The 13,868-nt window shown below is 38.7% G+C and overlaps 1 protein-coding gene across 1 annotated transcript; it reads left to right on the plus strand.

Annotated features, from left to right (window-relative positions):
- Positions 1-2,504: 2,504 nt before the first annotated feature.
- LOC129767291 (solute carrier organic anion transporter family member 74D-like) lies at positions 2,505-13,152 on the plus strand. The gene is made up of 8 exons (XM_055768004.1): positions 2,505-2,680; positions 3,239-4,212; positions 10,751-11,316; positions 11,378-12,050; positions 12,108-12,249; positions 12,314-12,433; positions 12,495-12,814; positions 12,870-13,152. The coding sequence occupies exons 2-8, from the start codon at positions 3,950-3,952 to the stop codon at positions 13,036-13,038; spliced, it is 2,253 nt and encodes a 750-aa protein (XP_055623979.1). The 5' UTR covers positions 2,505-2,680; positions 3,239-3,949; the 3' UTR covers positions 13,039-13,152.
- The last annotated feature ends 716 nt before the right edge of the window (positions 13,153-13,868 follow it).

Genomic DNA, 13,868 nt, shown 5'->3' on the forward strand with positions numbered 1-13,868 from the left:
TGTTGTCTTTCAAATATTCAAGAGTTTGCGGAGAGTTGGCATAGACACGGTCTTTCACATAACCCCACAAAAAAAAGTCTAGCGGGTTCAAATCGCATGATCTGGACGGTCAATTGGCATCACCAAAACGCGAAATTATGCGTCCCTCAAATTTCGTTCGCAATATGGCCATGTTCGGTCGTGTTGTGTGGCACGTGGCGCCGTCCTGCTGAAACCACATGTCATCCGTATCCATATCTTCAATTTGTGGCAAAAAAAAATCGGTTAACATGCGGCCATAGTGCTCACCAACCACAGTTACCGTCTCGCCATCCTCATTTTCAAAGAAATACGGCCCGATGACTCCACCAGACCATAATGCGCACCAAACAGTGACTTTTGGCGGATGCAATGGCCTCTCAACAATCACGTGTGGATTTTCTGAGCCCCATATAAGGAAATTTTGGGTGTTCACATAGCCACCGAGCTCGAAATATTCCTCATCGCTGAAGAAAATTTGATGCGAAAATTCAGCATTTTGCTGCTGTTGTTCGTTCACCCAATCGACGTATGCCCGACGCATTCCATGGTCACCACGCTCTAATTTTTGTACCAGTTGGACTTTATATGGATGTAGGTGCAAGTCCAAATGCAAAATTCGCCACAATGATGTGTTTGACAAGCCCCATTGCTGAGCACGCCGTGAAATCGAAACATTCGGGTCATCCTCCACACTGGCAGCAACAGCAGCAATATTTTCGGCCGAACGCACATTATGATGATGCACAGGTCTCACAATATCCGCTACGGATTCAGTGTGTTCGAATTTATGCACTACGTTAGCGATTGTGTGCTCTGTAGGCCGTCCATGACGACCAAAATCCGTCCGGAATGCTCGAAAAACATTTGCCGGTTTTTCATCATTTTTATAGTATAATTTAACAAAATTAACACGTTGTGCGATGCTAAAACGATCCATATTGTAAAATGGCAGACATTCAACTAACGATATGACGCATTGGTTGACAGCTATGTCAAACGGTTGTCAGCGCAGGGCTGTATACTTTCGGAAGCCCGAAATGGAAAACCCTGTAGAATTTGAAATATAAAAGTTAGAGCAAGAAAACAGTTTTTTTTAATGGTGACCCTAACGCAATTTAGAAAAACGGCGCTATATCGGTTATATCAAGAGATAGAAAAAAGCTTTGTTCTACAAAGATGTCTCAAATAACTGGGACTACAACATTGTCGAACTATGTTTACCTCTATCCATAGAGATAAAAAAGTTAGATTTTTTATTTCAACATTTATATTTCAAATTCTACATGCAAACTGTCTTCGAAAGGCTTTTAGAGCTCACTAATACAAACATTTTTCGATGCAGAACTTGTCGATATCTCAATTTCACTCAAAGTTATTGATATTTCTTCCCAAAAAAATACACTCTCTTCAATTGTTTCTCATTCTTTCTGGAGCATATTTCACTCTACATGATGTGTGATTTTCAAAACTTTGTTATTTTTCGTGTTTGAGTAAATTAAAATTGAAATTGTGAGTTTTGGGGTAAAAACCCATCAATAATTTTGAGTAGGATTAAGATATAGACAAGTTTTGCATCGCAAAATGTTGGTATCGATAAGCTCTAAAAGTCGTACGAAGACAGTTTTGATGTAAAATTCCAAATATATAAGTTAAAGCAGAAAATACACGTGTTATAATATATATGTTAATAATATGTTATTTCAAGAGATAGAGATAAACTTTGTTCTACAAAGATGTCACAAATAATTAGAGCCACAACATTGTCGAACTATGTTTACCTCTATCTATAAAGATAAGAAAGTTAGATTTTTCATTTCATCGACAATTTTGGTCACCTAATTTTTGACAACATAAAAACGAGCGCTCTATCATGAGTAACAACTTTGTCTAAGACTGTCAAGCCCTAAATGCTAATTCCCACTTAAATGTATCTCTTGGACCATTGTGCATTGTGCATTGGTTACTCGTTGTTGACAGAACGGATATGTAAATTTGCAATGTTGCAATTCGACGGGCTCAGCAAATACTTTTCTCGTCCTTTTTTCGGTCGAACAATAGGAAAATATCTCACTATCAAATTTTCCGATAATATTACACATACAATACGAACCATTTCTCTTCCTACATGACCGTGAAATGTGCCAGCTGGTTACTGACTCTCATTGTGAATCTGTGGAATATAAATTAAGACCAAGTATATCGCTGAACAATACACATCACAATTTTTGTGTGGCAGTGTTTACTACGAGCAAACACCACGATAACCGTGAAAGATTGCGTGCTCTCATCTCATCCTATCGCCGTGAACATCATCGTTCCATATAAGTACGCATCAGACACTGGCCGTAAGACTCCAACAACTTTAACTTTCGTTCCTAGTGGCATATCATCGTCCCAATTGTGGCTGATTGAATTAGAAGGTACTTTTTCCGTTCAGCATCGTCTCTCGTCTATCAGCTCATCGCGGATTATCTCCAGTTTATCCCCAGATCGCGTCCGGTGCATGTGCGTTTCGTGAATGTTACTTTGTTTTGGGAAAAGACTATCGAAGAGGGTCATAGATTCCGAGTATAAACTAATTTTTATTGGTGTTCCTTTTAAATTGAAATCAGCGTTGAACTAATGAGTTGAGTTGGCGCACAAATTTGTAGTGAGAAAGGTACCGTAAGCACACTTGTGAATTAAATGTGACAAATGTATGTTTGGGCTCGGCACCATCAGCGAATTTATGGTTTTGTAAGATAACGTCTCGGCAAACCGCGACGAAAGCAAACAACGAATGTGGCTTTATTTCTAGCAGATATGTCAGGCGATTGTCGTTATGATTTATGCTAATTTTCACGGAATGACAATCACCCATTGTAGGCGAAACCTAGTATTCAGGGGGAGCAATATCCTGCAACGCAAAAAATGTGTACGCGAATTCGCAAAGATCTCGAAATTCCCGTGAATGGACGGAAGTAACTCTTAGACATTGTCGTGATTCCAATTGAAAGAAAAATTGAAGTTCCTTTGAATATCTAAAGTTTGTCGTTTGCGTGTAGTAACATAGAAATAGCTCAACAACCTTTTGAATATCAACTAAATTTATTGTTATTACTTTTTGCATCAACTAATGAATCGTAATCAACGTTGATTTAATGATAACTTTAAAGAAGACTTTTTTGCCACCAGTGCATTTTTAGTAGTCAAGTTAAAGTGATTCTCATTTATACAGATGACAGTCAAAAATACGAAGATTCTCGTAGAACTCGTATAAATTTTTAACGTTGTCCATAATTCAACGCAATTCTACAAAGATTTACACCATTGAAGTTTACCAAAAGAGGCGCCGAGCAAAAATCTCAGACAGGATCAATCCTCATCATATATCAACCAAACTGTGTTCCCGTGGTCTTTATACTTCTCACATCCGCAGACACTTGTTACACGGGAGTAGTATCGTTATCAGTGTCAACAAAACAAACTCCTGATACCCGAACGTCTGCTGCTCAGTGATGATGTGCATCGGTCTGTCAACAAAGAAAACTTTCCGTATTAACACCCCCACACAAAGCCACCCTATGATACGTTTCCCACCGAAAAACAACACTCTAAAGCTCTAGGGTGTAACCTGGATCTGTAATTTAATTATAAAAGAGATAAAGGCGTGAAAATCACTGCCACATATGCTGCGGAGGGCGCCAAGTGAAGTGCTTGCTTCTCGCGAGCAACTTTTCCTGCTAGCCGAGTCCGTGTGAGGGATTATTTTTCAACTGTGCTCAGAGCAGAACACTGTAATGCGGTTGCTAATGATGACACCGTGATGTGTGAGAGATTTGACGAAGCGGTTGACTTGCTGCCTGGCTGTATTATCCTAAGTGTTGTCGTATTCACGATTCGTGTGCTTGCCTGGTGAGAAGATAATTGCTGGAAAAAGGGGGACAAAATGGGCACGGAAGAAAAATGCCACGAATTGGAGGAGCGAAAGAACAGTACAAACCATGTCGCTAGTGATTTAGAACAGCGACTAGATCCGGAGGATGATTGCACGAAACAATATGAAGATTCGAAGAACAGTGAGAAAACAAACAATGGACCCGAGTTTCAAAGGATGCTGCCCGATGATTTGGATGAGATGTTCAAGGACATGCCACAGACGGAAGATACGACCTGTGGATATTGGATATTCAAGGGAGACTTTTTACAAAAGTAAGTGTCATTCCGATTTATTTCTGTTAGAAATCATTGAAACTTAAATAGGATATGGGGCTCAAAATTAACGATTTATTTATTTAAATTTTTAAAATTTGATGGGTTTGTGGATTTTCTTTCAACAAAAAGTGAAATATTGAGAATCGGAAGAATTTTCGCTGTTATCCAACAAAACCCTTTACGAGAACTTCGTGCGGGTAGTTTGAGAAACACTCTTTGCTAGCTTAAATTTTTATGAGTCGTATCTACCTGTAAATTTATTTGGAGCTTTCTCAAAATTTACTTATTTCAGACGTTCAGAGGCAAACATGAAATAAATGCAAAACAATAAATTTACTCTCAATTCTCTTATATTTATCGGATAAAACCAAATTCATAGGGCAATTTTATACATGTATTGAGTTACATGTATCGAATCAATTATTAGAGGCAGCTCTCTCGCTTCACACCATTCAGAATGTTTGACGGTTTGAGCACTGTGGGGCTGTTCTAAAAAAAAGCGTTCAAGGCGGTCTCTTCTCGTCTTACCTTACATTTTAGAGATTGGGTGTCTTGAAAAATATAGTTCATAATATTGATTTGGGTAATTTGACATATTTATTCAGATCTTACTAGGTTACAATAACAATAAAAACAAGAACTAACTGTCTATACTTACGAGATAGTTGAGTTATATCTTCAGCAAACTGTAGAACTATCAATTTCATGAAACTTTGCTGAACATACATAATATCTATCTATAAGTCCTTCCGATATAAATTTTTCTAAGAAAAGTATCTTAAAACTAGTTTTTTAACTTAAATTCGATCTTAATTACATTATATAAACTCAACATAATACATAAAGTTTTAGATGGTATTAAAATACATAACTTTGCTGAAGACACTATTAATTTTTAATGACACCATTGCGATGTACAAAGGTTACAAAGCAAAAATATGTCACTTTTACTTACTATATAATTCAAAAATGTACACGTCTGTACATCAATCCTCAACGTTATTTTTTTGTCAGAGTTCGGAAAATATACCAAACTACTTTTCAAATTCGGGACTTTTCGGGGACATCACTTTTTATGCCAATTTTTACAGCACTATTTACTTTATATTTGAACCTCATTACTTCATACTTCAACCAATGTTGATGATGACCTGGCAAACTGCAACTGCGCGAAATGGATATGAATGCTTTCAAACATTCACGCTTCCTTACCAAATGAACGCTCGTGGATTCAATTGCAGAAGTATTCATGAATTGATCTTCTGGTAAACCCTTTACAATTCTCCTTTACTATAAATTTCCTAGTACTTCTACCAAAACTCAAGATTCTTCAATTACTTGAAAATAACACGTTTCTCCGTGACATAGAATACATGTTTGATACAGGAAATATAATAAAATGAAGAAAGCTCAAATCGGACTATTCCTTTCTCGAATTTTGCGCCAACACATTTGGCGATTCATTTTGTTTATATATAGCCATTCCATGCCAAACCGATATAGTGGTTCTCAAATTTCTATGAAAAGTGGTAGTTTTGTCCTTTATTTCAAAATATTAGACCCATTTTTTTATTTTTTCATTTGGGTGACCATTTCCATTTTAGGGTGGTCCGAACAATCAATATCTCAAAAACGAAAACAATTGCATCTCTGATATCGAGATACGTTGTGTAAAAAATCTTCAGCTTACAAGAAAAAATATAAAAAATTATAGCGCCCTCTAGTCCAAAGCCATGAAAACAATGAAAAACCTTTACAATCAATAATAACAAAAATGAAATCCACAGCGCAGTTAGAGGCGAATGAATTTCAAAGTTTAAAGCCTCTTAAAAACAAAGAAAGAAGAAGAAGACAGCGCAGAATTCAGATACTCGTCGTTTCTCTCGTGTGTGTGAAGCGCGACTCATTTTACATACACACATCAAATTCTATCGCCCGCTTTGTCTTCGCTCGTTCTAAGCAAAGCATTAAAAAAACAGCGCGCCTCCATACCAACCGTATGTGCTTGTGTGAAGAAAAATCTCTGAATAGATAAAGCAAACCGGATTCAAGCGCGGTGTAAAACAGATATAGCATTACGGCGCAAATCATGGCGCATCTGTGTTTCGGAGCGTGCTCATTCGTCAGCGCACATGTGTCACGGGTGTTCAACAAAAAATGAAATTTTTTTCAGTGATATGGTGAGTAACCCGTAACGTTACGTAACGAGTAACCCGTTTCTTTCCAGAGCGCAATTCTCTCGATGAGAAAAAAAAATTACGATGAGAAAATGTTGGATTCAAGCCATTTAAGGTTCTTAGAGTCGTTTTTAACGAACCGGAATCACCATCTTCTATACCAAAATGTCATCGGAATACGATATTCGACTTCCGCTGGTATGACCCATATCGTGAGGGTTTCCCATACTTTTTGGTACTTAAAACTATCATCGGCAAACAGGAAGTCAAAACAAGGTTTTATTCTATATTCTGGAATCTAAATTCATCTATTGTTGACAAATCACAGGAGAAAGTTCATTTGTATGTTTCTCATAAATTACAAAATGAAACCTAGGTCTACCAACTGCTCTTCAAAGAAGTATTTAATTATTCATTCAATGGTTTATATATACATTGAAGTTTGGTTGAGTAAGTGCATAGATATCTCAAGAAGCATATAAATAGCTAAACCTTAAAATGTTTTAAATAAAATTATGAAGTTTCTTAAACACAACCTTCTCAAAAGTTGGTGCATAAAACTTAAATTCGGTTCACAAATTCATATTATAACAAGTGTTTATTCTGATAACGTTTTATCCCAAACTTGATGTAAAATTTGGTTCTCTCGTGCATAACCTAAAGGAATAGGTCATTAGCTTCTCTTCCAGTAACTCCTATCCTTACCACCCCGTGGTACCGACTGGGGTACGAGTAACTATAGTAAAGATCGGGTAATCAACCCCGGTGGGGTCCTGGTCGTATGCGGACAGGAAAGGGGGAGCCTTTTTGTGTTTCCAAAGAAATTCGAGACAGGACAATGGCATGAGACCCAAACAAAGAACCCGCACTAGAGATTGAAAATAGGGAGTGTGTTGGAGAAGTTCGATGGTTTCAAGTTGGTTATATCATCTACCTTTGCTGGAACAGCTTTCATCGTGATGGGGGAGATGCAAAAAGAGGGTGATTGGTAGATGGCTAATCAACGAATGAATGTGCAGATTGAGGATGCGAGACCACTTCTTCAACATCAGTTGGACGACGAATGCTGGATGCTTCTGAGCGTGAAGGATGCGTAGTCACGCTGCAACAAGCGATTCGACAAAACTTAGAACGATACTGACTAAAGCGAAGGCATCAGACACATCTCCTTCGGAAAAAGAGCCGTCTGGAAGATAAAGAGTTTTTGATATAACAGTATTTCGACGTTCCATGCAATTTTACCGGGTATCTTTTTTGAAATTCTAAGGTCGACATTGGCACTCTAATACATCAAAATGGATTTCTGTTTGTCTTTCGGTGTTTCTGTCTGTTTCTTTTGAAATTGGAAATTACTGAACCGATCAGCGAGGAAAATTGTATGTAGGTGTTTTTGGGGCCGAGGAATGTTTTTATGGTGGTTCGAGACCCCTCGAGAACTAATCAAGCAAATGGAGCCAAGTTTAGCAAGTGGAAGTTTTAGGGAACAAGAAATGTTTCTATGGTGACTCGACACTCCTCCCTCCTCTCTGAAGGGGAGCTGCCATACGAATGAAACACAAATTTCTGCATAACTCGAGAACTAATCAAACAAATTGAGTCAAATTTGGTAAGTGGAAGGTTCAGGGGACAATGTATGTTTCTATGGTGGTTTGACACTCCTGTAAGAGAGGAGGATGCTGCCATACTTGGAAATTACTAAATTTATCGGTGTAAAAATTTGTGTGTCGAGATTTTTGGAGCCGGGGAAGATTTGTATCATGGCTAGAGAACCCGCTTCCCTCTGGAGAGGAGGGGTCACATACAAATAAAACACATATTTCAACCAAACATGACAATTGAAAATAATTGGAAAATTGTGAAGGAAAATAGGATAATCCGGAAAATTTAATTCCCATGTGTCCTACAATTACATCGTGATAAACGTTATTAGTCCATTTGAGGTTTACGCTAACGAAATTGAGCTTTGTTCGAAAGTGGGAATGGTTTTTCAGGTGATAAAATGTACTCCTAGATTTTCTATCTATATAAATAAAAATAGATCGAGTTTGTAATCGCAAAACTCGAGAAAAGAATCATCCGATCTTAGCTATCTCTATTTTACAGTGTTTTTCAGATTAAACGCTCACGCAACAAATTTTAATAACTTCTACAAAAGTGAACCGATGTCTATTTTTAAAAAACGAAAATAAAGCTTATTTTAGGACATTTCCGATGTGACCACCCCTTTTTTCGATAACGCGTTTTAAACGGTGAACCAAATTCTTCATGCACAACTCTAACATTACGACTTCGATGCTGTTGAAAATCCGAGTTATTTCTTCTTTGAGTTCCTCCAAATTTTGTGGCTTATTAACGTAGCAACCGTCCTTCACGTATCCCCAGAGGGAGTAATCGACGACGAGAAATAATGAAATGCTTACCATAATAGGAGAAAAAGCTTCGGCTGCTCGAGTAATGCGATTTCACTAAAAATACACGTTCTTGTAAATTGTACATCTTGACACTAAAAACCATCCGATCAGACTTAACGAGTAGGCGAATATTATCGTCCCGAAGTGGGGAATGCAGTGTTACCATCGACGGTGCGAAAAAAAAATATAAGGAGCTATTCGATTTTTTGCGTGAGCGTTTAATCTGAAAGACCCTGTATTATATTTCCTGTATCAAACATGTATTCAATGTAACGGGGGAACATGTTATTTGCAAGTGATTGAAGAATCCTGAACGAGACTGAAAAAAAAAATTATCATAATGACGAGTTTTGATAGATGTACTAGGAAATTCACAGTAAATGAAAATTGCAAAGGGTCAAAGGGTAATCAATGAAGAGCTCTGCGATTGGAACGCACTAAGCAGAACCTACGAACGTTCGCTTAGTGAGAGAACGTAAATGTTTGAAAGTATTCATATCAAAAAATCGATTTTGGGCTAGACGTAGTTCGCCGCGTCAGCTATATATATACGTTTTCCTTTTATTGAATAAAATATTTTCGTAGTCCTACGTTGACACTACGGTCCGATCTTAAATAAAAAAAAACCTTAATTTTTTATTGTCGTGTTAGCTAGGAATCATACAAGATTATTTCTCGTTTATTCTTACAATTAAACCCTGTATTTCCAACTTTAAATTCCGAAAGTAAATTGAAATAAAACACACTTGAAATTCGAATTTCGATGAAACTTTTATTTCAAATTGAAGTTTGGTTTATGCCATTATATTTGAAATACAACATCATTCAAATGTCCACCTAGGGCTTCCTCGCACACCTTGATCCGGAACAGGTAATTTTCGATGACTTTTCGGCACATATGGGGCGGTATCTCGGTCATAACTTCACGAATGTTGTCTTTCAAATGTTCAAGAGTTTGCGGAGAGTTGGCATAGACACGGTCTTTCGCATAATCCCACAAAAAAAAAAGTCTAGCGGGTTCAAATCGCATGATCTGGACGGCCAATTGGCATCACCAAAACGCGAAATTATGCATCCCTCAAATTTCGTTCGCAATATGGCCATGTTCGGTCGTGTTGTGTGGCACGTGGCGCCGTCCCGCTGAAACCACATGTCATCCGTATCCATATCTTCAATTTGTGGCAAAAAAAAATCGGTTAACATGCGGCCATAGCGCTCACCATTCACAGTTACCGTCACACCGTCCTCATTTTCAAAGAAATACGGCCCGATGACTCCACCAGACCATAATGCGCACCAAACGATGACTTTTGGCGGATGCAATGGCCTCTCAACAATCACGTGTGGATTTTCTGAGCCCTATCACAGTATATCACAAAAAACATGGGTTGACGAGACAACTCATTCCCTTTGGAGCTCGAGAAAGGCACTGAATATCATACGTGAGTTGAGAGATGGATATGTACCCTCAGAAGTCCTTATCTCGACACGAATTGCTTAAAAAGTTTTTGAAACAAACATTGCGGCTATGACAGAAAGCATAATGACATGATATCAGGGAGTAAAAATCTCAGGCATGTGCTTTTCAAGACATATAGTCTGCAATCTTCATTTCAAGATCCTTCCAAAACATCAACGAATATTAATTCGATAGTTTTGGATTTTCACAATCCCTAGCAGCCGCAGTACGATTGATTAGAACCTGAAAACAGAATTTAATCACATATTGATGCATTTGACGTGGACTACAGAAGCTAATTCGACCCAGAAAAATAGTTTGTACTAGAACCTTTATCATCTAAGCTATCAAACTTTATCATATTCAATATTTCAGTCCTACTCATTCAGGGTTCACGGTTAATACGTATGCTTAGTTTTTCATTATATATATATTATTTCAAAAATGTGGACTAACATCGTTATTATTCACTTTTTATGTTCATTTAGGTTTGCCAATAAAAAAGCCTACGTCTTCATGTATGGTGTAGTCGGGTGCATATTTTCTGCGACCTATGCATACTTCAATGGTACAATCACAACGCTGGAGAAACGATACAAAATTCCTAGTAAAAACACCGGTATTATTTCGGTGGGAAACGACATCAGCTCCCTGTTTCTATCGGCCATCCTCAGCTACTACGCCGGCAAAGGTCACCGCCCCCGGTGGATCGCATTCGGATTGTTTACAATAGTACTATTTTGCTGGTTAACTGCTTTGCCACATTTGTTGTACGGTCCGGGCGAAGCGGCTCTATCACTGACCACCGAATACGGAGCGACGTATGACGAGCATCAAACCAGAGAGGTTTTAGAAGCGCAGAAAGCAAAAACACTTTGTCGGAGCAATGGTACCCGGGGGGCAGATTGTGAAACCGAAGAGGGAAACTTCGCACCCCAAGCGGTACTATTCCTGGCTCAGTTTATCTCCGGCATCGGCAGTTCACTCTATTATACGCTGGGCGTATCCTACATGGATGATAACATTAAAAAGTCTAAAACTCCAGCCCTGGTTAGTGAGTATCTGTACCGTTGTCACGGTTCTGTTTGTCTGACTATGTTTGTTTTCTTCGCAAGGTGTTTCCTATTTCCTCCGAATGCTCGGTCCAGCCATCGGATACACTTTGGCGTCGTATTGTTTGAAGCTGTACATCTCCCCAACGATGACACCAACAATAACCAATAAGGATCCGCGATGGTTGGGAGCTTGGTGGATTGGCTGGTTGGTGCTTGGAGGAATTCTAGGGTTTTTCGCATTTTTCATGGGAATGTTCCCCAAACAATTGCCGAGAGCTGCCGTCCGCAAACGAATCGCCGCTGAAAAACAAAAACTTGGCATGAAGCTAAGTGAGGCGAAGAAGGAAGACGAACTGCCAGCATCCTTGAAAGACATGATCAAAACATTCAAACGGCTGCTGAAGAACAAAATTCTAATGCTGAACAATATCGCGTCGGTATTTTATTTCTTCGGTTATATGCCTTACTGGATATTCACACCAAAATATATCGAGACGCAGTACAAACAGTCGGCATCAACGTCCAGTCTGGTGACCGGAACCGTGGCGTTGGTCTTCTCTGCCATTGGAGTGCTTCTCTCGGGAATTGTGATCTCCAAGTATAAACCTCGAGCACGGTATATGGCGGCGTGGAATATACTGGTAGGAGCTCTGTCGGTGATGGGTATGGTGATGTACGCTTTTCTAGGATGTTCAGCCAGTGAGAACTCAGTGATTGTGAATCATTCGTCTCCGTGAGTATTATCATGAAATGAACATTTTATAAATTTTTTATCACAAAACTTCCATAGCACTGATCTAACACCCACATGTAATTCGGCATGTCACTGTGATTATGTAAAATATTCGCCGATTTGTGGTGAAGATGGTAACACATATATTTCTGCATGTCATGCTGGATGCAAACAGCAGTATCAAATTGCTGATCTTAAGGTAATTAATTTCTCTCATAAATTATGTTGTGCAAACTAATGTTTGTTTTTCTCTATTTTTTTAGACATTTGACGAGTGTTCATGCATATCGAGAAGAAACGAATCGGACAATCCTGTTTTCAAGAATCTGCGCTCATTCAACGATAGCTCTGATTTTAAATACTCACTTACTTACGATAGATCAGTAAGCATCGAATCATCCTGTGCATTCGAGGCTTGATGCCTAATTCGATTTTTTATTCTAGACATTCCGAGGTGGCAAAGCGATCGCCGGTCCTTGTCCGTTGGATTGCAAGCGGGAGTTCATAACGTTCCTGGTGGTGATGTGCTTCCTCAAATTCTCTGGCGCAACGGGTCGAGCCAGCAATTTCCTGGTGTCGGTACGTTGTGTCGACGAGAAGGACAAAACCGTTTCGATGGGTTTCGGGATGATGTTGCTCAGTTTGATGTCCTTCATTCCAAGTCCGATATTTTTCGGACTGGTGTTGGATAAAACGTGCCTCGTGTGGGGCAAAACATGCTCAGGCAAAGGAAACTGTTGGCTGTATGATGGGGAAACGCTTAGGTATGTACACTCACAAGATTTTATTATAAATCTTGAACGTTTTCCGTTTTTGTAGGTATCTATTGAACTTCATTGCCGCGGGTTTTGTGCTGTTAGGAACACTGTTCGATTGTGGTGTCTGGTATTACGTGAAGGATTTGAAGATATTCGATGATGAAGTAAAGGAAAAGGAAATCGACTTAGCGGAGAGGGAAGAGGGAGCTACCACTGATCGACCATCGTAGCAAAAGTGAACAGAAGTGCCATTTGTTACCAGCTAGTGATAGCACAATTCCAAAGAACCATGTTGTTTATTTTAATTTAACAAATGACATTAAATTGCAACTGTCAAGGATTAACTGTTCTATTATTATCACTTTGGATGCATGTAATAACAGATTTTACATTGTGGAGTAACAAGTAAACAATATTCAGAACAGCAACCGCTAAGCTACACTGCCTGAATTCTGAGGATAAATTCTTAATATTTTTTTGATATTCAATACATCATGTCTCGGGTGCAGTAATTATGCGTTCATTGGGCGTTACTCAAATCCCCATGTAGAGGAAATCAGGGTAAAACCGGAACCCCTGATTTAATAATTTTTTTTGCAAATTTTCCGATGTCTCCTACAGCTGCGGAAGTTCCTAGCTATCAAAACAAAGAACAAATCGAAACTAGTCAGCAAGAAAGAGACGATCCGTGTAATATTCCGCTAGTGGAATTCGAGTGTTTTAGTCGGAAAATTTTGGAAAATTCAGTACTTTTATGAGCTTAATTCATCTTAGGTCATTGTTTAGTGTATTTTGTGAAACGGTTGGTGGTTCTGTTGCTTATCACTGCTCGAGAACTTGGTTTTGAAATTTTTAGTCCATTCATGGTGATTCCGACACTTTCAGTCAGGGTAAAACCGACACCTGGTTTGTGTTTCCCTGGCAAAATACGTTCTTTTTTTCTGTAGATGTCTCGTGTTTATGTTTGGAAAACAAAACGACAGATTTGGATTGATGTTCAGCTGAAAACATCCAGAACCAACAAAAAAGGCCCATCGGCTACATCTCCGGTGGATGCTCA

This window comes from Toxorhynchites rutilus, chromosome 2 (genome assembly GCF_029784135.1).
Source record: "Toxorhynchites rutilus septentrionalis strain SRP chromosome 2, ASM2978413v1, whole genome shotgun sequence".
NCBI classification, from domain to species: Eukaryota; Metazoa; Arthropoda; class Insecta; order Diptera; family Culicidae; genus Toxorhynchites; species Toxorhynchites rutilus.

Bases quoted from the DNA above. Each gene is read 5' to 3' on its own strand.
- LOC129767291 (XM_055768004.1), top strand. From the start codon at position 3,950: ATGGGCACGGAAGAAAAATGCCACGAATTGGAGGAGCGAAAGAACAGT. The intron at 4,213-10,750 runs GTAAGTGTCATT...ATGTTCATTTAG, and splicing joins AAGGGAGACTTTTTACAAAA to GTTTGCCAATAAAAAAGCCT. The intron at 12,051-12,107 runs GTGAGTATTATC...AAACTTCCATAG, and splicing joins ATTGTGAATCATTCGTCTCC to CACTGATCTAACACCCACAT.